Source organism: Pagrus pagrus, assembly GCF_965226575.1.
Source record: "Pagrus pagrus genome assembly, chromosome: 12".
In the NCBI taxonomy this organism is placed as follows: Eukaryota; Metazoa; Chordata; class Actinopteri; order Spariformes; family Sparidae; genus Pagrus; species Pagrus pagrus.
The window spans coordinates 12,321,470-12,348,256 of record NC_140196.1 but is presented as its reverse complement, the minus strand read 5'-3'; the positions used below and the strand labels follow the sequence as shown (position 1 = coordinate 12,348,256).

The window sequence follows — 26,787 nt, the reverse complement described above, 5'->3', positions numbered from 1 at the left end:
TAGTAAAACACTTGACAAACCACAACACTACGGAAAAAAATCAGTTTCCTCCTTGTAAACACTGATCAGCTTTTGTTTTTTTCGTAACAAGGAATAAATGTGCTGATCCTCAAATTCACATAGTAAATAAAGAGCACTGTTTGTATACCATTTGATACACTGATTATGCATTCATACTGTGCAATAAAAACTATGTTTATGCAATATTAACGATTATGTTTTCTAGCGCAATATGTCTTTTCTACATGGGAAATTGAAAGTAATGATGACAGCGTGCTGCGGCTTTGTTTTCTCTCTGGTGCTGTTCATTAAAAGCATTTCCAGTGTTAGCAGACATTTTGTTGTTGTTGTTGTTGTTGTTCCTGAGCTCATCTAATATCACATCACATTCATTTCATTCAATCAAATGCATTCAGAGAGGCTAGAATTACCAGATTGTCGCTCTGACAACGCTGTGGTCGTTTCTTGCGTATGAAGTAACCCAAAACCTTATCCTTAAACACCTGAATGCAAAAAACATCAGTTACACATTATTTACACATGGAAGATGTCATGGTCAGTGACATTAAGACTAAACATTAAGTACAAATATATTTACGTTCTGGGAAATATGCTTATTCGAGAGTCAGGAGAGATAACTGTACAGTAAACATAAACAGCCAGCAGCAAATTATCTTAGCTTAGCATGAACACAAGGGACAACAGCAGCAATTAAACACTTATATCTTGTTAATTTAATCCATACATAAACTGAAGTGCAAGAATGATTGTTGTTGAAAAGTGTAAAAGTCATGAAAGTTGTGGTTTTACTGGAGGCAATGTGCTGGACTGCAGTTGTCAGGCATTTACTTCTCTCAGACAAATAGTTTGGTCCCTGAGTCACAACTTGACATTTTTACACCTCAATTTTTGTACACATGAAACAAACAAGTGTTCATTTGTGAGCTTTAGAGGTACTGGTGGGTAGATTTTGTTATCTTCGGACAGAGCAAGGCTAGCTATTTACCTGTTTAAAGTCTTTAAGCAATGCTAAGCTAATAAGCTGCTGGCTGGACCTTCATATTTACCGGAAGACGTAACCTGGCTGTCTAAATAAGCTTCCTCACCAAAATGTCGAACTATTCCTTTATGATTAAAAACATGCCGTCTTTGGCCCAATCCCATGACAACCCATGCCAGTTCAAAGCACGTTCATGCCTAGGGGTAGGGTGTCCTGATCCTTGTTGTGGGAAGTGTTAGAGCTACTTGGTCAACCTGAGGTTTTCAAATAGAGGGTTACGCAAACTCTGTTGTTTCAGTGTATGATGATCCTTTTCTTTATAACAAGCATAAAAACAATCACTTCTAGTTTGCTGATGTCTCGGTTGCTAATTAGCTAGCTAACGTTACATTGTTATAGCTGATTTGTGCATGACAGTCACGCATTTCAGTGTTGCATTTCCAACTGATCGGTAGGAGCACATGTTGCTAATGTCAACCTAAAAAGCACCACCAGTGGTCAGGTAATGAAGCAGTGCTTTTTTTTATTTATTTGATGACTTGATTGATAGCGTGAAGTTGAAGACAGCTGAAGACGACACATTGGAAAAGTCCAGTCATATCTGTTTATGTAAACGCCATCGGCAACTACAGAAGAGGGTCTTAAAGGGTTATCTTTTTTCATAAAGGGAGATTTCAATCACTAGCCCTTGTAAGTCTGTTCTGAGGGGCAGGGGGTTCACTTGAAAACAATGGGTGGGGTTCAAACTGGAGATGGGATTGAGCCTTTGACTTTTTCTATAAGGTATAAAAAGTAAAATCAAGCATAACACTAAAGTATTTACCTTTATATACACGAGGACTAGAATAAATTGCATAAGTGTTCAAAGTTTTGCATTTTAACAGTTTATAACCATCACTTACCTCATATAGGTAGTCAAAGATTTCCAGTATTGTTAAAACACTGGCTCCGATGAACAACCCCATCTGACCTCCAATGTCACCTAGAACAAAAGAGATTAACAGATATGGGCAGGTACAGTAATTGAACAATGGTGCGTGAAACCATTCCCCATGCTGTCACTTCCAATTCAGTATCTCTCACTGTAATCTGAGCAGAATTGTCAAAAGTGTCCATCCAGCCCCAACTTCTCATCAGGCCCAACCCGGCTGCCCTTGCAAGAGCATCAGATTATGAAAATGTGTTCCGCCTGTTTCAGTTCAAAGAGGGAAGCCTCAAAGCACTGGGCACAGTGAGCACACGATGTAAAATGTGCGGTGGGGGCCCGCTGAGAGTGCTGACACCGAGGTCAGCTACACTTTTCCGTCACCATGAACCTGAAAACTGTGAGAATCTTACCGAGAAGCCCTGCAATTTCATAGGCTTTCTTCTGCTCAATCTTCTCATAATTCAGAGCTTCAAAGAAGATGTCCAAGACCAATATATTTTCTCTGGAAAGGGGGACAGACAAAAGCACACCCAAAAGAGTTTATTTCTGATGATATCACACAAAATGATATCTCACATTTCCTGTGTAACTATCTTTCATTATTGTTACATTGAAGGTGAACGATGGAGACCCAGGTAATGCTATGCCACAGTACATCCATCCATCAACAGAAAAAAAAGAAAAGAGGGTGAGATCTGAATAACTGACTGCTGCCAAATAATACTTACCCAATATACTGCTCAGTTTTGTTGAATTTCTTAGCCAGATATTTAGCAGATGCCTTACTGGGGATCTTAACCATGGACAGCTCCTTGCCATAGCGAGTCATGTTGCAGGGGGTCTGACACACACAGTAATCGTTGTCTTTCTCTACCAAAAAGTCTGTGGATGATCAAAGTCATTTAAAAATATTGTGATCACTGCGAAGAATCAAACAAACCTGCACATAGAGGCTCTCAAAAGATTCTGCTAAAAATATCTCCGCACACGACAAGACAAAAAAAAAAACTACATTTGCTGCCATCGTTCACTTTCCATGAAAGCAAATAATGACTGAAGCTATAATACAGAGGGAGAAAAAATCTCTGTGGGATTTATTTGATATCAGCCAAGCATAGACACATCACAAATCTTCTTAATGGATTTTTTAAACAATAATTTTACTTTATTATTTTGCTTCAGCACTGTCTGAGATTAAAGCAATTCCGAGTTAAAGCTACAGAGGTGTTATATAAAAGATAGAATAGTCTCATGGCTGCGCTGATGAACACTCGGGTGAATTAATGCAAAACTATCACACTAACAATTCATACTTATGCAGTGAAGTGTGTGGGCTCACCTAAAGCTGGGTCAGCACAGTCTTTGTACTGCTCAGGAGTGCAAACTGTGGAGGTTCCTGTTTGAGATTACATAAAAGTCAGAATAATTACACAAATAGAAATGAGTAAACACGTCTTGGCCACATATTTTAACTGGTCAAGCCTCTCCGAAATCATACCAGGCATGTGAACCATCCTGCAGTTGCAGTTCTCAAGCAGGTACCGGGTTTCACAGTCAATGCGGCAGGCGGTGATGCTGTACGTGGAGAAGAATTCAGAGTCTATGGGAGTAGACTTGCAATCTCCCCAAGGCGGAGGGAGGTACTGAAGCTGAAAGAGCAAACAGCACATGTTTTCCCTCAGTATATCGTCGCACAGGATAACAACAAATTACATATTGCAAGCCCGCTACAAAGTACAAAAGAGGACAACAAGCTGACAAAACCCAACACAAATGTCTCAAACATAAAAAATAAATAAATAATAATACAGAAGCATTTAAATGAAAATGTGCACTGAGACAATACTGGCACAAAAAACGTCCAGTCAGAACAACATTATTGCTCATGTATAGCAGCAAGCAGACATCATGCAGAACATTACTGATGCAGGTCTAGTCCCCGGTAGGAAGCAGAATACCATGGGAATAGAAACAAGCTTAAGAGGAATCTGTAAAATATGTAGTTTCAGACAGGACACCACAATCAATGGACAAATTTTACAACCCTGAGAACAGAACTCAGAACAATAAACAGTTTACAGGTTTCGGATGAACGAACACATGAGTTTAACAGACATTATACAGAGCATTACATCCTGTTTTATAGTAAATGACAAGTCCTAATGAATAAACTACTCTCCAGAAGCTAATGAAAGCGTTTTTATAGTTGATTAACTATTTAAATTTTCTAATCTAAGCCCTGGAGAGTTTATTAAAACACTACCCTGACTGCATAACCCCTGTGAATTTGACAATGAAGTGAAGATTCGCAGTTTGCAGTCTCATTAGAGGCAAAACTCTCATTAAAAGGTGAAGAGCAGGTCATTACAATTATGAGTAACTGAGGGAATTCTCAATGAATCCACTAATGAGGAATATTTAATGCCTGAATTTTAAGGTTTGGGTTCACGCTAAACATTAGACCCACGGTGCTCATCTTATAACTGCAGCGATGTGCCCTCTGTGTGTGTGTGTGTGTGTGTGTGTACGTACGTACGTACGTGTGGAGCTTTCTTTTAACACTTTAAAGGAGCTCTTATTTTGGTGTACCGAACACACTGACAGTTAGGCACCAACAAGACTCTCAGTCCGCTTTAAAAGTCTTGTTTACAGCAATTTATGGTAATGAATGCCTACTACTCATTCTCAGGACAAAAACTAACCAATTATTTATGAGGGCCACCGATGCTTGCTCGGGCGTTTGTGCATGTCGCTGCTAATTGCAGTGGGAGCTAGCCAGCAGTCAATGCCAAAGGCTTCTTCCTGACAAACTTCACAGGGAAATGATAATGCTATTGTCGCTGTAATTCTAAATCATCTCCACTGGCTCTAACCTGGCTAACTCAGACAATCTGAAGCTCATTAAGTCAATAAAAAGTGACAGAGATAGAGTGGAATTCACTGAAGGAGTAGACTTATACTAGTAAACATGATTAAGCCTTTATTGGACTCCATTTCTAGCCCACAGACTCTCATAACTGGAGTTACACTGGAGATAAAACCCCAGTGCAATAACTGCTAGACTTCAAACTGATGCCAGAGTCCTCGTGGGTAATAAAACCTAATGAATCACATTGTCTGGTCCCTCCAGATGACATTAAGTAGCGGTCCAGTGGATCGCCCCAAGAAGACATAAAAGCAAAACGAACAAAAGGAAAATGTCAACAGAACTGTCAATGGCAGTGAAAGGGTAAAGCCAAACAACAGCTTCGATGAAGTTACGGACTCAAATGAATGGCTTAAAGCTGGAATGAAACACATTAGCTGCTCTTTACTGATATCTATTAAACGGAGACGACAATGACGACAAGGACGCACTGCTGATGTCGTTGCATGTAGTTGCTTCAGCCGCACAGAGGAAGGGGACAGATGGATCCATTCCTCGGGGAGAGAGGGAGGGAGGGAGTGGGGGACTAGCAGATGAAAGTCTGGTACTTAATGATGAGTGTGTAGCTATTTAACAATACAGCATTTGTGGCATGCAGCAAGCCCAGACAGTCATACGCTACCCTCTGCTCTTGGGTGGAAACGAACGTTTGGAAGCCGGGGGCGACCCCAAAGCCCAGCTCATGGAGGAAAGGAGGCTCTGACTGAGTGTGAAGCTGTACCTTTATGCCGGCCTCATAGGACGTCTCATCTAGGGCGAGGGGGTGAGGGAACACAGCCCACATCATTATCAAAAAATAATAAGAGGAGCAACAGCAAAGGCAAGGGGGCAGAAAGCGGTCGACTCCTCTCTGGATGGTAAGACAGCCTTTTGTCAGATAACAACGATACAGCTTCAACTCCCAGTGGTGCGTGAAGACTCAGCAGCAGTGGTGTGCTGGTGGGTTGTCATTCAGCCATTCTCCTCTTACATCCACTCAAGCTTGAGTGAGGACACATCTCAGTTTCAACCGTGACATAACTCCAGTTAAAATTTGGTGCAATAGTCCTCATGGCTCTCTGAGCTCACAAGTCATAGGCTCCTATTAAAAATTAAACTCCTCCTAAAGAAGCTGAACAAATGAAAAGTCTTGAAATCATAAGTGCTTGAACCAGCTGTCTATTATTACACTGAGAGCAGTGTCACTGTACTCGTTGGAGACTGACTGAAATTAATGCTGGCCAGACTTTAATGACAGTCTAATTAATTCAGCCCATCTTTTAGGTCGTAAACACGTCTTTTAGCTGCCGCTGGTGTGGGTGCTCGTGTCTTGATTATAAATGACAACCCGTGCACTTTTGCTTTTGCGGGGGAAACTTCCTGATGGTGATTAATAGATCTGATTCACATCTCGGAGATGGCTGAATGATGATACACTTGGAGCATTTCACAACAATCATACAGAGAAAGAGAAAGAGAAAGAGAAAGAGCGTGAAACATCACATGTTTCATAACTGCTTCCCCGAAATAACATTTGTCATCTTTGTGGTGTCCAAGTGTCTGTTTTAGGAGACCAAACTCTGCCTCAATCATCCCATGTTATTCTGCTAAATCAAGGGTGGAAGATTTTTACGTGATCATTTATTTATCTCATGCTCATGAACTGACCAAGACCATTAACTTAAGGAGCAAAATCATCTAAATTAGACTCGATTAATTGCTTAAAATAATGGCTTTGATAAGCTGCTGGAGTATCCATTACTTCACAGGGACTCATTATGTGGTGGAAATTTTAATGAGCCTGCAGCACAATGCAAGAAAACGCTTGATCTCAAAGGTAATCATTGCAAAACAACCTGAAATCTTTTGTGGCACAGGCGCCATTTTCTTGTGACTTAGTGATGATATTTCCCTCTCCTGTCGCTGTTTCCGTTTGGACATCAAAAGACTCAAACAAAGGAATTTGAATTTGTTATCTTGGCAACGTCACACAACTGCTGTATACGTTCATTAAATCTGGATAGGAAATCCATGTGCGCTGAGTGTTATGACCCTGCACGATCAATTTTTATCCCTCACTGACGGCAGGATCTAATTTTCTACAGTCAACAAACCTTTCTGCTTCTCTCTAAAATGGGTGCGAAAACACTCATTTTACAGTGTCAAAAATTATCCTACATTTTAAAAATGTGTCTTCAAAATAGCTGTATGTAGTCTCATCTAATGACGCGTACTCTTAAGTGTAAGTGGAACTGAGGAATAGACTTATATGAGGACAGATGCACCAGGCTTCTTTTAATAGTTCACTTTAACTTCAAAAACACAATATTTCAGCATCTCTCCCTCAAGATACAGTAAGACTTGAGAGGGAGTATTCAGAGGTCAGTTATTTATAGCGAGTCTTTAAAGCAGTCTGATTTTGGCTAAACGCTGCAGACCATTTCACCAATAATGAAGAGGAAAACCATTCATAAAGCTTAATATCACGTTAACAATTTCTTCAAAGGGTGGTAATGATAAGAAATTGTCCATTCTCTCTTCAAACTCTTCGGTTTATTTCTTATTAATCAGAGTTAACGGTCGGATCATTGAAGCCTGTTAACCGTGGCTGTGTGGATCCTGTGAGTCTTCCTCACAGTTTCTCTTCCTTCTCTTTGAATGCGCCACTGGAGACAATTTTCACAGCATTCAAATCAGCCATATTTGTATTTTGTTCCCATGCTAAAAGCAGTGAAGACTCCATATGAAAAGTAAAACAAACACTTTGAGCTGCCAGATATTTCTGCTTGCTGTGTAGTCTGAGTTTCTTTTGGCTCAGATAAGCACAGTATGCTCTAACGCCTGCATCAAATCGTTACTTGGCCCTGCTCTGTCAATATTCCTTGGCTGCAATAATTCCTTCTGTTTCATGTATCCAGAAAAACTGGGTGTTCATTTAACACCTTGACTGCACTTTTCCCTCACAAGGTAAATCAACGATTTGATTTTGCTCCAGACTCTGTGACACAGAGGTAATGGGCACTGGCTGGCAAGGATTTGGGGACAAACACAGAATGAAGTGGAGCAAAAAAGAGGTCAAGGTCGGAGGGGAAGGAGGCTGAACGTTAGGTACCAGTTGCTGCTGACATGACACAAAAGTTTGAAAACCAGGGGCCACACCAAATCCCAGTTGGTCAATGAAGGGCGGCTCGTCTTGGCTGTGGATCTGAACCTTGATGCCTGCTTCGTAGGAGGTCTCATCTGTGGATACAGCACGCCAGAAAAATATAACAACAAGTACGCTCGCCACTGGGACCCGCTTTTTGGCTCTGGCACTGATGCTAAGTGCTCCCAAAGCCCAATGCTGGAAGCAAATATTAGTGAGATACTCATGTGTTAGTGTAGAGGACCGGTATTGTACAGGATTACAACCAATGATTTACTACATGCCGTATACTTTATGAATGTACGGTTCAGTGGCTTTGTTGTCTGCCATAAATATAAGACAATATGTCGATGAATGTATTTTATTAGATGTCACTTGCAGACATGGGGGAATATATCAAGATAATATACATGCTAGTACACTTCTGTGTAATTTGGCAGAAATTTAGGCGTACGCTAAATAAGAAGACCCAGGAAAATCTTGGGATTTTGTTATCTATATCAAGAGGAGCTGCAACTAATGATTACTTTGATTGTTGATTAATCTGTCAATCAGTTTTTTGGTCTATAAAATGTGAAAAAAATGTGAGAAAATGTCGAGCAGTCTTTCCCAAAGCCCAAGAAGACATCCTCAAATGTCTTGTTGTGTCCACAACCCAAAGATATTCCGTTTACTGTAATAGAGGAGTAAAGAAACCAGAAAATTTAAGAAGCTGGAATCAGAACAGTCAAACTAGTGAATCAATTATCAAAATAATGGGTGATTAATAAATAGCTGACAACTATTCAATTCATTGTTTCAACTCTAATATCCAGCGATACATCCACATGTTCTAGAAATGACAAAGGACCAGTGGAGTAGTGGGGATTTTAAGGGTTACCCAACAAGATAAAAGGTAAAATTATTCGACAAGTAAAAAAGGTACCACACTGACCTGTCTCTCCCCACACAGGCAGGTATTCATCCTGCTGAATATCCAACATGATCTCCAAGCCGTTCCCTGTGCCGCCTTTTAACGTCGTCAACAAAGGGTTGCCGTCTAATCCCGAGTTGAATGTGTAGCATTTTCCGTAGCGCGTGTAAATCTGTAAAGAGCACAAAAAGAAACAGGGGCATTAATGGAAAGTCAAAGCCTTCCCTTTGTGCTGGGGCAAACTGTGCACCTGTACGGGATGTATTACACATCAGCCTGTAATTGTGCAGGACAGGTAATCATTGCAGAGGTTTTGTGATTATCAGAGAAAGCAGCAGCAGCTTTAAGCAGGCACCTGGCTCTGATTTGAGAAATAATGAGCTTTCCTTAGCAGCAGCAGCAGCAGCAGTAGCTATCAATCTTTACCCAATTTCACACCAAATTTCCCCTGAGTAACTTAGAGTGAATGTACTGGTTTGCTGTCATTAAATACGAAACATCTGAGGTGGAAGCTCTCTGGACACACAAACAAACTCCAAATTGGGTTTTTAAAAGACGTTTGTGTGTCCTGACTAACGAACTTCTTAAGAGACCGAACCTGTGCCAGTACAGCTCGGCGGTACTTATCGTTTGATGTGCAATCGCTACAGTAGATTTGCTCACACCAAATATCTTCCTGATTTAATTAATCCAATTGGTTTGAGTTATTTATTTTCAGCTTTTGCTTCAGCACTCACAGTTGACAGATTGAAATTTTTCCCCCTCTCCCGAGTTTATGGATTTTCTCTGTGATTAGAAAATTCTCTATCCTCTGCCAAACAAGTAAAGTAAATCTGTACTGAGATTAAAAACGGTCACATTTTAAATTCACTCTACAGTTTGGATAAAGGCTGAAAAAGTTTGAAATTCTGAATGCAGCTTGAGGGGTTGAGTAAATTCAAGATAAGCCTATCAATTTGAGATAAGACTATGAAACTGTATAATTGATTGGTTATGCAACACTCCGAGGAACTAGAATATCTCTCCTTCATGCACTTCAACACAATATAAAAACCTGCAGTGTTAAGAAATGCCAGAAACAGCTGCCATAGTAAGTTTATATCATTTAAAATTGTGCCGACACCTACGCGTGGCTTACAAACAGTCACACAAGTTCATCAAACTGCATATAAATGCCGCATGTAAGCAAGCAACTACAAATTAAGGGGGAGTGATTGTGAATGAGTCATGACTGTACTGTAAAATCCTTGTTAAACTGTGGAAGCGAAGAAAAGCCAGCTCAGTGACAAAACAGCATGAGCGATGTCCAGAAGTAAGGAAATGTGTATGTTTGGTTCAGACCCCAACAAATGATTTAAATAGCTTTTTCAATGAACAATTGTAATGTTAATCATCATAATCGCAATATCTCTAACTCTAGAACGTTATAAGCAACTAAATACTCAGTACTTTATGGTCACTATTAAATGTTTAGTAGTGTAAATTAATACCAGTGAAATTAAACTTCCATGAGGTCATTTTAAGTTTTACAAATTAGATTTTCAAAATCTTTCAAGGCTTCACAAAGAAAATGTCCAATGAAATAAATAAAAAGTTGGTCATTTTGGGATTTTGAAGGTTATGCCAAAAAAAACAACAAGTTGCTCAAATTGGATTAGTTACGTTTAGACACCAAAATTCAAACTTCATCAGGGAAATCAAGCCTGAATACATTTGATTTCAATTGCAGAAATTACCTTCTGAACTTTTAAAAAGGGAAATTATAACCAAATACATTCAGACTGATGGTTCTGACTAACATATTTCATATCAGTTATTATTAGTACACTGTAAGAACCAGTTGCTCCTAATCATATTATTTCGACCCTTTATTGCTTCCATATAAACTCCTTCTGCAAAAGTTAAATAAGTAATTTGCTACACCGAGTCCCACTTCCTCCATTAGTGATCATGGTTGTCAAATTTCCTTACTTGGCAACCAGAAAGGGGTCACACATTTACACACAATTCTGACTGCTGGGATGATGTTTTTGCCGGCTGTCGACAATCTGGATTCCTGTCTGTCCTCGCTACATTTTTAAACAAGTGATGCCTGAAAGGAAAGGGATGTCATCTGATGGTTGATTTTCACAACCCAGTGTGGTGAGGTCGTGGTAAGATGGCTGCTGGCAAAAACTCAACCACCATGGAAAAGCTGATCTCCAGAGATCAGAGGCAGTGTTCCATGTCCAGACTCAGAGAGACTTACATGAAGCTCAGACAGATAAGACAGCGCTTTGGTCCTTTCCCCCTGCTGGCTATATAATGAGGTCTGCATGTTAACTGGCAGCCTTTTTTTTTTTAAAGATTCAGATTTGAGTTTGGATAAAACACGAGCCTCTGTTCAGCCACACCAAAGCCACACCATGGAAACAACACAGTCTAAATCCCAACTCTGACCCCAATCTAGCCATGAAGGCTGATTTAACAGATTGTGGAGGCTCGGCACGGGTTTGTGCAAAACAAGGAAGCCACCATGGTGAGCCGACATCTTGTAGCATGCAGGACTTTGCATTTTAAGATGAATGGAAGGTTAGTGTTTGAAATCTATAAGCTTGTTCCCAGATTTAAATTATTCTCAGTGCTGTAGAAATGAATAAGTCTCCCTGCATGCATACTTCACACTGCACAAGTTTCTCCATCAAGCTTTTTCATTTTTTTTCTGATCACGTTATAGGTCGCCTGGTTGTGGTGAAAGTATTTGAGAAAAAATAATATAATTCGAAGTGGTGCCGAAACGTCATCCACCTCCTCCGTGTGGCATTCAGTGATTACTAGCAATTAATGGGTATAATAGACTTAGACGTCTGGTGTTTCAAATAGGAAACTCAGCTGCATTTTTTGAAACAAGGCCATATACTCCACATGCCCTCCAGATGTTTAATTAGAGAAGCTAAAACTTTAATTTGAACTGATTTACGACGTCTGAATTATTAATGCTCTAATGTCTTTTCTTCCTTTACCACTGTTGTCACGGGTTATAAAGCAAAAAGGCGTAAAAGCATCTGGCAACTCAGAAACTCGCCATGGTGAGTATAACTGCATGCAAAACCGTAAAGAAAAAAACATAAAGTAGACAGTGAAGTCATTGATGGTGACATGACATTGATTTCCCAGCACAACACGAAGGTGACATAGTACTTGTTTCCTTGAGTGACTTTTTCAAGTTTAATAAGGAAAGGAGCTGTCATGTCTGAGAGGTAAAAACAGGACAGGCTTGTTTGCAGCTTCGAAACATCAACACCTTACAACACCCAGAGAGAGTAGCTGCTGGAGGGTGCGTCTTCAAATGCTGGCATTAATTATTAATACACCTTGCAAACAACATTCAAATCAACACCTGACAAACACCACATTTCTTTTCTGTACATACAGTGCTGAAGTTTCTGTAGGTGCAGGTTTCCCCGCGGAACCTGCACTCCAGCAGCATGTCCTCCAACTGGTGACCGAGGCGTCCCATCATCTCGGTGGTGTTGATGCGGTAATCGGGGTGCGGACTGTAGTTGTTGAAGTCCAGCAGGCTCAGGAGACCCTGCTTGTGGCTGTCTTTAAGGATGGACAGGCTCTTCTCCATCACCGTGTGATTAGGATACATGAGGTCCATCCAGTAGCCGCTGTGATACAGGTCCTCCCTGGTCAGAGTGGACGCACGGAAAACGTTTTTATTGCAGAAGGTGACAGCTGGGAAGGACATGTTGTGAGCCCACACCATGTAAATCTTTGTGATGGCTGGGTAGGACATCAGGTAGAGGATTCGATTCCAGGACCAGGTGCAGAGGAGACTGACACAAACAAAGAAGGCCATGATCCAGATGACTCGCTGTGGTTTGGACTTGTCCGGAGAGAAGACAAACTTCAAACCGTGGATCTTGGTCCTCATTATGAAACCCACCGTGATCTCTTTCCACGATGGTTTAAGCGAGCTGGACTTTTTGACAGGGGTCTCTTGGGAATCATTTTGTCTGTGTGGCCCCAGGGCGACTGACTCGGATGTTGGTGCTTCAACCATAATTGCTCGTGTCAAGGCAGGTGCTTCTTCACCAAATGTTGTTTCCTAGCAGCCAGCTCTACACATCCCCAGTTTACACACAGTGGCTTTCTCCACAAACATCTCCAGATTTATGTATCACAAATTCCAGGTAGCAGCGACAGGAGTCCTAGTGTGCAGCTGTCCCACTGCTCAGGCTTAAAAATTCTTTGCCGTGAACATAAACAAAAGGAACTGAGCTCCTTGGGGGAGGTAAAATTGATTTACATAATGATTCCTTTATGAGAAAAACAGCTGAATCACTCCATTAACAAAAACCATCAAGCGTAACCATCACCAGTCCTTCATCAATAGATAAATGGACGTGATAATTGCAGATGTATGCGACGACTTCACTCCCAGAGGCAATCACTTTGAAAATCCGGAGAGGCTTACCCCTGTTGCTCAGATCTTTCACTCCTCCATCGCCCTCTCCAGTGCCAGACAATACTTGCAGATTTCGGTGGTTTCTCTCTTTGTGCAGTAGCTGCCCAGAACCCAACTCCTCCCTTTTTCCACAGATTGAAGAGATGCTTTTTTAGTCTGTTGACTTGCTGCCTGCAGAAGGGAATATAAAGCTTGTTGCCCCCCTACACACTCTCTCTACAGTCGAATGGAGAATGAGGTGGAGCCAGTGGATGAAATTGTTTTCCTCCGGTGATGAAGTAGACCTCCAATGGTATGGAGAGGCGGGGGGAAGGAATCAATCAAAGTAGAAATAATTGTGATAAAGAAATTCAGCAACAGAGAAAATGATGAAGTCTGAAATTCTTTAATATTGATGATCTGCAGCCCGGTTTGTGGATCAATATTTCTTTATAATTGATAACTAATGTGAGCCAGCTAGTTAGAGAAAAATACAGCAAAATCCCATTTGAAATGTGTTAGAAATATCCGTTACAGTACAGTTTCCAGTTCTTCGTTCTGCCAGTATCAAATATAATTTCACAAACGCAGTGTAATGAGGGCTGACATCCTGCTGCATGCAGATGTGGCTCTCGCTGATTTTAAAGGTGCTTTGCTCGTTTTATGTGAGTCTATCAGAGGATTCTGCTTGGCAGAAGGCTCAGCTTGATACGGAGACTATTTTTTATTATTATGTTCGCTGGAATCTTCTCAGACTGAAATGTGAGCTTTGGCGGAGAAACCTGATCACAGCTGTGGTGATAAAAGGTTGTTAAAAAAAAAGAAAGAAAGAAAGATTGTGGAAAGTGAAAAATAGCTTTAAATGTTGGATAACAGTGTGTGCTTGGAGGAGAGGGTGTCATTTGCAAGATTAGATGTAATTTATTTAATAAAATAATTGGAATCGACCTGGTGTAAATATAACAGAGACGGGTGGGCATCATGGGGTCCCTGTCTCTGTTTAGAGTTATGAAAAAATGTCAAGAGATGCCAGAACTGATCTGCCAATTCTGAATCCATGATTTTGTTTTTCATGTCCAACATTTCATTGTAAAATATAGTCATGAAAATACAGTTTTATGTTACAGGAACATTACATATTTTGAGGAAAAAATCTGAATGTGAGATGTAAAAGTTGGCATAACTATGCTAAATATGACACTAGAGCTAGAAGGCTGTTAGCTTAGCATAAACAGGAAACAGCTAGCCTGGTATGTACAACGGACGGTCACTGCTTCCAGCACGAAAATTCCCGTAAAACCACAACTTACTGTTTTTACTAGAGCTCGACTCATATATATCAGGTGGCCAATATTATTGGCCAATATTGTTGTCCGATATGCATCAATATGAAAATGTTATGCAGAAATAATACAGAAAAAGATGCTCTGGAAAAATCATTACCATTCAATTCCTAGAGAAGTTAACCGTTTCAGCGCAATGATTTCATTTTAGACAATAAGATGTATTGATTGATAACCACATTCTTTGAGATCATTGCAAAATTGTGTGTATATTGGCCAATATATCGATATTGACATTTTTTTCCTTCTGATATTGGTATCAGCAGCAGCCCCAAAAGTCAAGTCAAGCTCTAGTTTTTACTTTTCTATGGTGGAATAACCATCAAGCCTGCTTTTTGTTAAAAAAACAAAAACAACACAAATTGTTTAAAGGGGCACTACGTAGTTTTGGAGAGGAAATTCAAACTTTAATTTTTTTATATTTTTACAGTTGACTGAGGTAATAATACAAACTCAGAAGAATTGAATGTTTTCCGTAACTGAATAAACAAGCTGTTCCCCAGAACACCGTTTGAAGCTAGAAAGGTGGCAGGGTCCGCCAAATATAAACAAATAAAACAGTATGAAATTGTGTTTTTAAAGTCAGTTTGTTTATTCAGTTTATTCAGTCAGGAAGAAGAAGATAGTTTGTTAATCTAGTTTGTTTATAAAGTATAAGAAACATTAACATTTCTTCCCCAAAACTACATAGTGCACCTTTAAATGGGCATTGAAGCTACAGCAGAAAAATAACTTTACAGAAACAGATATTTAAGAAGACAATGTATTTTCTGCTCAGTTATTTCTTTTCTGATAATATGCTTTCCTTTAATCAATACCATTGACGAATGATAAGTAAAAAGAAGTAGGAGTGTGACTAGAAGAATAGAGGCTTTTGATTACTGCATTAAATTTAATTGGATCTCATTATTACAAATTGTGAGAAGGGTAATCACAGCTCCACTTTGTCAGGACCACAGTGTCATTTAGTACGGAGCATGCATATTTAAAAAATGTGACAGATTTTTCTTTATTCATTATAAATATTGCACGGGAAGTCTCTTCCTGTTCTTGTTATTTGACTAAGATGTGTAACTTAATTTAATCAAAAAGAGATAACATTTATATTTATCTTCAGCCAATTGAATTACAGCCAAAATTATTAATTCATAACAAAGAGGGAGCGGGGAGCACTATGCAGAACAGCTTTCTCTGTGTTCAGAAGTTGTGGTCATAACAGTCTGATAACTTTAATGAATGTCTGAATACTAAGAAATAAAGAGCAGCCAAAGTAACAGCTTCAATACCGTGGTAATAGTTATTTTCCCTCTGGCTGATTTCAGAGCTTTCCGGCAGCAAAACAACTAAATTAATTGCCTGGTTCCAGCTCCCACAGCAGCTACTGTATCTCATGTCCGCACCACGCCTATTTTTTTCTGTCTTCCAGACAAAACAGATGCCTTGCATTGCTTTCCGTTAAAGCCTTATGCTCAACCCTTTTTATTCTTAGCAACAACCGGATGGGTTTTTTTTTGTTTTTTTAATTGTAGAATTGAGGATTATCTTTTTGTTAGGAGAGATCCAATCAAAGTGAACAATAGCCTCTATTTCGGCATCAACAGGGATAACTACCTCAGTTTCAGACCCAATAACAAAGCAAACTAAAGAGGAGAAAACACTAATGCTGCATGAGTGGCAGCCAAGTAAATAACTCCCACAATACCACCTTATCAGAGTTATAGCTGCCTGGTTTCTCCACTGATTGACTAGCTGCATTGATTTCCTCTATTCTTGGTTTCTTTTGGGAACATGTCAATAGAAATGAGGCGCAATTAACTGATGAGTTGAATGCTTGAATTATTTGTCCTATACAAGCTCAGTGGAGGCGTGAGGTGTACGGCTCTCCAGGTCTCTGAGTCGTCCCCCGTCAGCAGTTTGATCCACAACTCAATTTCATTACTCCCAGCTCCAGAGTTACACAGGCCATGCATGACAATCAGCATTACTCCTTTTAACATTTGCTTTCTGTCTTTGAAAGCGGCTCTCCACAAATGGACTTAAATTCAGCCTTTTACTGTGGTGCATTTAAGCACAAGCATGTTTTCCCATGGCACCACTGAACCTGACCCATCACTTAATTTCTTTAACTTAACATGTCTGTTTGTGTGTTTGCTCAAGTGTGACTGTGTTATTTCTTCTGTCTGCAGTTGCATCTAAAACCTTCATTTCACTAAGGTTACCTGATTACAGAAAAAGGTTACTATTTGAAGATGAAACGATCAGTCAGTTCATTGATTAGTTGTTCAGGGTGACAACATCATTGTGACGTTGTTGTGACTTTGCTGTGCTTATGCTTTGGTGAGGTGTAGGCACACAAACTACTTGATTATGTTCAGGAAAGGATCACAGTTTTGGTTGCCTTAAATGCATCTGTAGATTTCCTGACCTCTTCCGAAAAATATCATTTTTTTTGTTGCCATTGTCCCAAGTTCCCAATATACAGTGGTGTTATGCATGCAAATGTTGAAACACAGTCGCCTTCTTGCCTGTAATTCCTCCACCATCCCCTCCACTTCCTGACAGAAAAGTCTGTTCAGGTAGGAATGCCAATATGGTATGTAGCCTCAAATGTGAATGTAACTGCCAACATCTTTTATCCTGGTAACTTGACTGGGATATTTGTATCACCTCGGTCGAGGATCCAATAAAGCTGAGCTGATAAAAGGTGATGTGAAGACACTGCCAACCACTGATCGGTCAGAGAAACATTACTATGATCATCACTCACGCAACACTGAACCTAGCATCTTTAAATTGGCAAGCAGTTATCTGTTCTCTCAACCTTGGTTTTTAAAAATGGCAGCCAGCAAAACAATGTCAAAATGTTTAAATGGCTGGGTAATACGTGTGTGGTTGAGTGAGATGCGTCAGAAAGTGACAATGAATGCGAGCGGAGCAGAGAAAAAGGTTGACAGTGAAGTTGTCATTCTACAGGTAAATGTACAGTGTAGGCTACACATTGTCAGTGAATAAAGGCTGCAGCTTCTCAAGACCAAAGCAAGCCCTGTGTTGTTTCCCAACTGCTCAAAGAATAAAAGTGGCCCGGAACCGAGAATCCCACCTGTGTTGAGAGAGTAGTATCTACTGACAAGAAACTGGTGCACAATATACGTCAACAACAAAGTGGTGAAATCATGTATGTAAACTTAGAGCAGTGCAACAAAACACAATACACATATTTTTAGCTTTAAAGTCCATGTAGAAACAGTTGCCTGTACAAAGCCAGCAAATATCCACCTGATAAATGTAAGTCCAATATTTATTCTGTTTTTGGCTCTGTTTTTGGTTTTTATCAGCTCCTGAGAGGAGTATCCGTCTCTTTAGCTGCTAAATGCTCGTCAATAACCTTGTCTGTAAGAGCAGGTAGGGTACAGCGGGTGCAAACAGCTGCCTGCTGCTGCTGGAGACAAGATTGATGGAAGCAGAGAGAGTGATCCAAAACAGTTAAGTCGTGGGCGTGAAAAATCATAAACTGAAATATGCTAAAACGCAGACGAGGGAAAGTGGTGAGAATCCTCTGTGGGTTCGTCATTAGTGACTGTTTTCATCTCACAGTCATTTTTTCTGCAGTTAACATAAAACTATTGATTAGTGCAACTTTAAGTGTAAATATTGGACTACCTTAATGAAGTCTTACACAGATACGTTTTTGTTTTCAGCAGAATCAATGATGTGCAGGGATCCAGACAAACGAACAAGGCAGTGAACAGTCTGTCTTTGTATGTAAAGGATTACAGTATTTTCCCTGCACCTGTATTATTGGTAACAACAAACAGTTCAGAGTATTTCCAATCTAGTTCTGGTGTAACACTCTGCAATCATGTTCCTGCACTGCAGTGCTTTGGAGCTTCTTCTAACATGGCTGACACCGTGACTCTTTTAAAAACTGTTTTTATTTGTGAAATCATTTCACAAAAATCGTTAATTTAATTAAAATATCCCCTCAAAGACCGTGCTGCAATCACTCCAGAATATGAAGCGCTCAGGGTGAAAGTTAATGATTTTCCTTCTGTAAAATTACTATGCTCCTCATTGAAAACACATTTCTGCCGCTCACACACTTCCTTTGTTATCTTCCTGGGGATGCAAACACATTTCATCTCTGTCTCAGTGTTCGAGCATGTAATTAGAGCATCATAGTGTAATAACATTTACCAAACTGAAATGAGCAGCTGATTGCTGTTAGATGAAAAAGAAAACTATTTGAAAAGATGTATTTTCACTTTCATTGGCCAGTTTGAAGACCAGCTCAGTCCATGAGACAAGTCAGGGACTGACACTAACCATCCTCTTTCATGTCAAAGCCGAGCTGAACCCCAGAGGTCTCATTAGAGGAGGAGCGGTGTTTTGACTGAGTAAAGGGAAGAGCTCCTTCAAGGGCCAGTGAGAATGTTCTACACCAGATGAAATACTGGCAGCAATTAGATGCACATGAGAAATGCACACGGCAAATACAGAGGCAGAGACGAAGATGAAAAAGGATAAAAGCTCTATCCCACATTACTGTGCAGTTACTGTATAGCGAGACTCTTTATTCGATTAGTAGACTGGCACTAATCAATAACAATTTTATAAGTAGTTTTGTAGGTAGAAATGCCAAAAATCCATGGCTCTAGCTTCCCACCTGGGATTTGTTGTGTTTTGTAATCTACTATGATACATATAAACACAATATTTGGCACTTTTGGATTGTTGGACAGAGAAAACAAGCAATTTGACAATGTTACCATGTTCTTATGATGGACATTTCTTTGCAATGTTCTGACATTTTATATGCAAAATAATTAGTTAATTGACAGAATAAACAAATAATGAAAATAATTGTTTGTTGCAGCCTTAAAACAACATCATGTATCTATTTTATCTTAAACCTGCTGTTAGATTTAGACATAAATGAATATCCATCGCTGTATACCGGAGATTTTAAACCTGAAGTCAGTGGCAAATTTCCTGCACTGGTGCACCGCTAGCGATGCGTTTTACGCCAACCAGCAAAGATTGATTTATCAGTGCTGAAGGTGGGAGCAACCATAGCGACAGAGACAGACAACAGACAAAAGTTCTGCACTGCAGGTTTAAAATAATGACTTGAAAATCATTTTGACAGTAGACTGACTTGCAATAGGCGGAACGGTGCCTCTGTCATTCTCCTCACATGAACGCCTGTGTGGGAGAGTGGGTACGATATGCCACAAGAAGTGTGTAGCACGGCTGTATCTCAGGAGGTAGAACGGGTTGTCTACTAATTGGAAGGTCGTAAAGTAATCGGAAGGTTGCTGGTTCAAATCCCCGGTTTCTCCAGCTCCATGTCGAAGTATCTTTGAGCAAGATACTGAACCCCAAATTGCTCCTGATGAGCAGTTGGCACCTTGCATGGCAGCCTATGAATGTGTGTGTGAACGTGACAAGTGTTTTAAAGCACTTTCAGCGGTCTGTAGACTGGAAAAGCGCTATAAAAGTCCATTTAGCACAACCTCACACACCAACTATGTCAATGACACTGGATATTTAATGGAGAACTCTGTGTGATTCAGTTTCCTGATGAGCAGATAGCTTATTTGTTAAGTTACCACTAACTGCTGCTAACTGTAGGTGCCCTTAGCTAGTTAGCTCGGTTAGCTGTGCAGCTACCTGATTCTGGGGCAGGAATGGAAGCTCGGAGCACCAGGACACAGTTGGTGTTGACATCGCTAACACAGGAGTGCCGGGAAGTAAAGATTTTACCGGAGCCAGGTGAGCTCTACGGGTGTAGCATCCTCTACAGAGGACGACGATGGAGGAAGCAAAGAAGAGAAAAAGAGAAAGAGCAAGAGGCAAGAAACAAGAGTAAATCTCAGACTGGCTTTTAGTCGTTGGTGAAATAAGAAGCTGCAGACGCCGAGCTGGCGTTCTTGCTGTACACTAATAATGTCTGTAAGTAATATTAGCTGGCTTGCTTTGTGTTGATGCACTTACTTTATGTTTGGCTGTACAGCTGTCCATATTTATGACAGTGGTGAAGTGAATTGCTAGGGCTGGGAATAGTAATTTAGGGTGGCTCAATAGCGCGTTTCTGCTTTGGTTTTGGTTTTGCAAATTGGGTTATTTGCAATGGGCACAGCAGGATTATGTTTCATCTTAGTACAATGTTTTCATGTTTCTTTCTACTTCTACCTCCTGGTTATGCCGGCAAGCCATGTGACGCAAACAGCACAGCTGCGGTCAGTGGGGATAATTAGAGGACCAGTCTGTGTTTTCTACTAAAAGACTGCTGGTGTTTCCAGTCGGGAGTACCAGAGTGAGTGATGCAGTGGCTACGTGACTTTCTCCTGTTTGGTATTATGATCCTGGGCAAAATTTGGATCCAAACTTGGGACACTGTTGTGCTTGTGATTCTGTGGATAGGGGGATATTAAGCAGCAGGGAGAGAATCTTCCAGAGTTAAAGCTTCTGCTGAGTCGAGTCACTTCAGCCCAGTCACCCTGGGACGCAGATTTTGTATATTGTCGCTTCTATATTTGGCTGGCTCTTGGAGAAAATTATACGTAGTCTCAGTTACATTTTGTTTTTATTTTACTATAGCAGCTGCTTGTTTACATCTTAAAAAACAGACTAATTATGAGGTATGCAACGTCACTTGCAACTGTGGTGGTTCCTGTGATGGTATTTATGTCGCGGTTATAGCGACAGTCCTAGCAGGGGTCACCAATTCTTCTGTCAGCGTAATGTTGCTTTACGTGACTTAATTAACTAATGAATATTTTCATTTTTGATTAACCCGGCAATTATTTTCTTGATTAATCAGTTTGTTTTTTCTGTAGAAGTGACAGAGAAGATTTTATAGTCAACTAAAAATTCAAATACAGCTTTTTCAAATGCCTTTTTGTATATGACCATCATTCCAAGACCCAAAGATATTCTCTCTCTCTCTCTCTCTCTCTCTCTCTCTATATATATATATATATATATATATATATATATTTAAAGCTTGAGAAAATTAAGCTGATTTGTTGAATATCAAGGAAATATTCCACATATATTAGAGCAGAGTTTCTCGACTGTGAGTTCAGGGTTCCTAATGGAGTTACTTAATATGCAGCATGTCACACAGAAAACTTCACAACTCCCAGAGTATTCCCAGACTTAAAATCAAGACCAGAGAAAGGCAGGAGAGTCCTGTGTTACACTGGGACCAAAAATGACCAAACAAATGCAAATCTGGAAGAGACAGGCGGCTAGAGCCAAAGCATTTGCAATCAGGGGTGTCACTCTGGTGGACGAGCAGCTTCTTTAGCAGAGGGAGACATCTTGTGGCCTGCCTCTAAATGAAACTAACCTCTTGCTGCCTTGAAAAGCAACACAGCCACTCTGTATGCTGCACAAGTAATGCAAGGGAAGCAAGAATGGATTTTTAGCTAACAGGGGCTTATACTTTGAAATGTCTCATATAAAATTCATCAAAGGGGAAAACATGGGCATGTACTTTGTAAAAAAAACTTTAAAAAATAAAACCCTAAGCTGGATTGGAGGAGCCTAAATCACTGCATTTCATTGTATTTTCATCTCTTTTTATGTTTGTTTTTCTAAAAGTGCTGTATTCTTAAACTGCTGCAGCGTGTTTTTTCAGATTCACTAAAGGAAATTGCAGGACTTTGAAATGTACAGTAATTGCAAACATCTCTGGCACAGCACATGTACAGTATACCCCGCCCTGGTGGAGGGCAGCTGCAGTCTCTATCAATAAAAAACAGATGCTGCTGGCTTCACCTGCAGTCTTGTTCCCTTGTTGCATTCCAGGCAGAATCCAACTAAAAAAAACATAAGTACACTGTCACTCAAGCTTTCAGTCTGCAGCCCGCAGTCACACTTTGATAAACTCACTCCTCAAATTTCCTCACCGGTGCTTTCATTTGCAAGGATAATCTTGTTTTTTTTTTTAGCGTGTTCTCATCTTGTTTGCTCAGCTGGGGGCTTTTGGTGAGTCGTTCCTGAATCCATTTTGCCCGCTTGCCCAGAAATTAAGCAAAGTAAGCACTCGCCAGAGGCCTAAAAATGCCACCGAGAAACAGCATTCCATCAAGAGATTTTCCTGTGTCAGGTGAACATATTATGAATTCATATCACAGCTCTAAACATCCGCGAGGCTACAGCCACTATCTCTCTTCCAGACATTCAAAGAAATGCTATTACAGAATCTAAATGTAAATGATTTTTTTTAACACTTGAAAGTGGATTACATCATCACTCAAGCTTCCAAAAAATGATTTAGCGTTTCCAGCAATCTGTCGTACAATGACTCGTGGTGTCGGGTTGAATCTCAGCTTACTTGAAAGAAGATACAATACTTTACAAGGCGCGAGGCTTTGCTTTTATTGGCTAAGAGAGCAGGATATAGATCTCAGAGGCCATTAGAGGAAACAAAAGCTAAATAAGGGCATGGCAAGCAATCTAAGATCAAACGGACATGTGATATGAAACCATGAGTCATTTTTTTTGCAGGGCGGAATATGAAAATCTGGCCAGAGAAAGGCCAAACACATGATTTCGTTTGGATATCACACGATGCCAGAAGGCTGGCAATGTACAACGTAACATAATGGCACTATTGGTTTTGGACGGAGAAGCAGTGTGTCCGGTGTCTCCACCTAACAAGCTAATTAACTTAAGAGGTTTTGTCAACTGGCACCTTCCAATGTCCGTCTCTAGTAGTATCTGCTCCAGGATGTGCAAGTCAGCAAAACAGAGGCCCCCGTTATGAATTCCTTCACTATTACTCTTCAGAGCCATTGATCAGACTGCCAATACTGCACTTACAGTAACAGTAGCTCCCGTACAGGCCTGTACTGACACTGAGTAATGGAACAAACACATTAGGTATTTGCTATTTGGCCTGTCATCTACACTCACCCGCTTCAGATTTGTTTATTTCATTGTTTGCACTGTGGAGGCTTTATTTTATCACTCCCCTGCTTTTTCATGCTCCATGCAGCACTGTAATTTTGTGCTCCTTCACACACCTCTTCCCTTCATCTCTCCTAATGCTTCCAGTTGTGCATGGCAGCGCTGGCTCGGCTCCAAGGCAGGCTGAATCACAATGATGGTGTCAGTCCTCAGCTGAGTCCCAGTCCCACCTCAATCTAAGCCTCCTTTTCCTCTGCCCCTCTTTTGTGTTTGGTTTCCACTCTCTCCTTGAACTCTATGTCTTGCTTTTTTTCCCCCTCTTGTATAAGCCACCACTCGTCTGTCTCTTTTCCTATCTCCCACACTGCTTCTGTCTGCAGCCAGACCCACTGTTTCTGAAGAGGTCTAACACTCAATCCTGATTTCTGCTTCCTTTACTCACCTATCGCGTTTCTTTGACCTCCAAAGCCAACTTCAGCCTCCAGATTTTACTGCAGCGGATAAAGAAAAACACCACATCCTGGTTCTGTTTTGGCAGGCTCTCAACAAATCCCCAAACAACACAGACTGACCACAATGTAATAAAAAAAAAAAAGGCTCTGGCTTTGGTTTCAACACAAGCTGATACCTTAACAGGAAGTTCAATTACAACACTTGAGATCAACAGTAAAAGGATAAATGTGCTGGAATCAAGTGTCCGTCCGCATTGGTGCAAGCTAGCTAAAGGGCTGAGCAGCTGATCGATTGAAATGATATTACGCCAACTTCTGCATGCATCCTGCATACACACACCGACAGATGATTTATTTAGTCAGAGCCAATCTCCCAGGTTTAATCCAGAGCAGTGAGTGGGGCTGTGTTGGGGTGTTTACGCCTTTGAGTATTAATGAGGCAATCAATCACACACCAGTTCACAGACAGCGTGTAAGGCAACAAGATGGAGGCACGAGATTAATTTTGATAATGAAATAAATCCTCCACTCAGAAGTCCTTTGGGCCTGCTGAATTCTGAAAGTGTTTTCTTTAATATAACGTTGAGTACACTGTCTGACATATAAGATTGTATACGTTTCATGAAGTCCTGCAGCAGCACAGAAATCCTCGAGCGTAATCTGAACAAACTTTATTACCACAGTTCACTCACAGATTGATACAGGGACATTCAAGGCTATGTTCCTGTACATATTTATAGCACTGGGTAGAAAATTTGCAGCATCTACCATCTGCCAGCCTTTTAATATCTGAGACTCGTTCTCCTCCAGTGAATTACAGCATCCTCCTCTCAAAAAAATATTTCATTACGTTATGCAGAGGGAATAATTGCACTTGGGGGCCCTGATATTTCCTCTCCAAGATCTCTCAATACCACTGCACCCATATCCAGCTCATTAGTTGAAACATCTGGTCTTTCCTGTCACAGAGTTTCTGCAGCCACTGTTTCTTTGTCTGACTTTGACTGACACAAAAATGCACGTTCAGGCATAGCACACAAACACACAGCACAGAACAACTTCAAATACTTCAAAGGTTGAAGTATCGTCAGGTAATTTGTTAAGTTCTACCGTACAAGAGCAGAAATGATAGTATGCTGAGGGTTTTTAAATAGGAGAAGATGATAGTGTATTTATGCTAATGTTCTACCGTTTTAGTGCCAAATTAAAATGCATAACACTCAGATGTAAAGTATATGAGCAGAGGCGTTAGAATGATTTTAGGCATATATTTTCCACATGCGCAGAGCTAATTGTCAGGTGTTGTCTAGACCTTGCGTGAGTCATCTTGTGGTGATGTTGCTGAAGTATATAATGGATAATCTCAATTCCATCACATCTCATCTGCTATGAGAGGACCTGCCTCTGAGCCTCCCACAGTAAGATCAGCAGGCCGAGGAGGGGGAATTCAGGCAGCTCCATGAATCTTTAATTAGTCCCCTCTATACTTAGGCCCTCAGAGCGTCTCCAGTTTCTGACATTTAGCTGAAATTTGCCCTTTGTGCGTAGGAATGAGAAAGAGCCAAGGTCACCTGACAGACCACAGTGATATCAAAATCTGCCTTTATAAGCTCACATGTGCCGTTTTGTTTCAGAAGCTACGGCTCAAATCTGGAGCTCTTCTCCGTGGATGTCAAGTATGGTTAGAAAGCCAAACCTCATCTTTCAGTTTAAACCACTGCGTCTCACACAAAATAATAGTATTGCCACTGTACAACTAGTAAGTAATTGATATAAATCATTTGCCTCACTTTCACTGCTGCTGGTTCTCAAAGAAACTGTGCAGCATGACAAGCCCATCTTGGTGCTAGGCTTTCATCACTCAAATCAATGGCCCATTTCATCGAAATACAATCCTTCCCCTGTCTCTGCAGCGGGACGATTAAGTTCCATTCAAATTCTGCTGACACGATTTTATCTCTTTGGTAGAGGCCTGAAAATTGAGGGGGGAAAAATTACATTTTCTAAATACGAAAGCACATGGGTTATGAAAAATTACCTTTTTTTGTTGCCAAAAGGTGACACTATTGTGTTTTGGTGACATTATGTGTTTTTCATTTTGTGAGATGAGACAAAACATTAGAACAGTTGGTGCCGTTACAACTACGAAGGTGATTCCTCTTCCGAGGTGTTTACAAAGAAAACAATAACGTATTAAAAACTCAACTGGTCTTGAAAACAGCATATGTTTGCTCCATAATGCATGATGCATGATGTCAGCAGAGATTTGTTGAACCATATGGCAACTCGGTAGTTTACATCTTTCTGAGGACATGTTTAGGGAAGTAATTCTCATATCTCCTTCAAGAAAAACGACAATTAATAAAAATGAAGAATTAGACACACATTCATATAGGCATCACCAAAAAGACCAGGAGGTTTCTCTGCTTTTGGCACCAGCTCTTGTAAACTGAGATAAAGCATAGCTTTATTAGTATTCCTGAGAATTCTTTCCTGTCTTACTCCCCCATACCTGTTGTTCCCCCTAGAGCTACTTAATCTTTTCATAAACATGCCATTAATTATTTAAAAATGGAGGATTATGGGACCATCACTGAAAAACAATTAAGAAATGACAACATAATTTGAATGAAAATGACGTCTCTTTCCCTAACCATATCTGATGTGTGTGTCTCATCATGACAATGCTCATTTCATAAAAAAAAAAAAGAAAAAAAAAGAACCACCCTCTTACAGTGGCTCAGCGCTGT

At 40.4% G+C, this 26,787-nt stretch overlaps 1 protein-coding gene across 6 annotated transcripts in view; it reads right to left on the bottom strand.

Annotated features, from left to right (window-relative positions):
- The window catches only part of asic1c (acid-sensing (proton-gated) ion channel 1c), a 108,048-nt gene that overhangs the window by 8,784 nt on the left and 72,477 nt on the right, over positions 1–26,787 (bottom strand). For 3 of the 6 annotated variants that reach the window (XM_084369393.1, XM_084369390.1, XM_084369392.1), the window contains exons 1-9: positions 12,304–13,344; positions 8,913–9,063; positions 7,946–8,073; positions 3,427–3,577; positions 3,268–3,324; positions 2,657–2,810; positions 2,339–2,430; positions 1,903–1,982; positions 432–503 (exon numbers count right to left, since the gene is read on the bottom strand). In XM_084369393.1, the coding sequence (XP_084225519.1) occupies positions 432–503; positions 1,903–1,982; positions 2,339–2,430; positions 2,657–2,810; positions 3,268–3,324; positions 3,427–3,577; positions 7,946–8,073; positions 8,913–9,063; positions 12,304–12,939 (1,521 nt within the window). In that variant the 5' untranslated portion in view covers positions 12,940–13,344. Of the gene's footprint in view, positions 1–431; positions 504–1,902; positions 1,983–2,338; positions 2,431–2,656; positions 2,811–3,267; positions 3,325–3,426; positions 3,578–5,476; positions 5,605–7,945; positions 8,074–8,912; positions 9,064–12,303; positions 13,345–26,787 lie in introns of those variants that run through there. The other 3 variants (XM_084369394.1, XM_084369395.1, XM_084369391.1) reach the window with 2 other exon arrangements.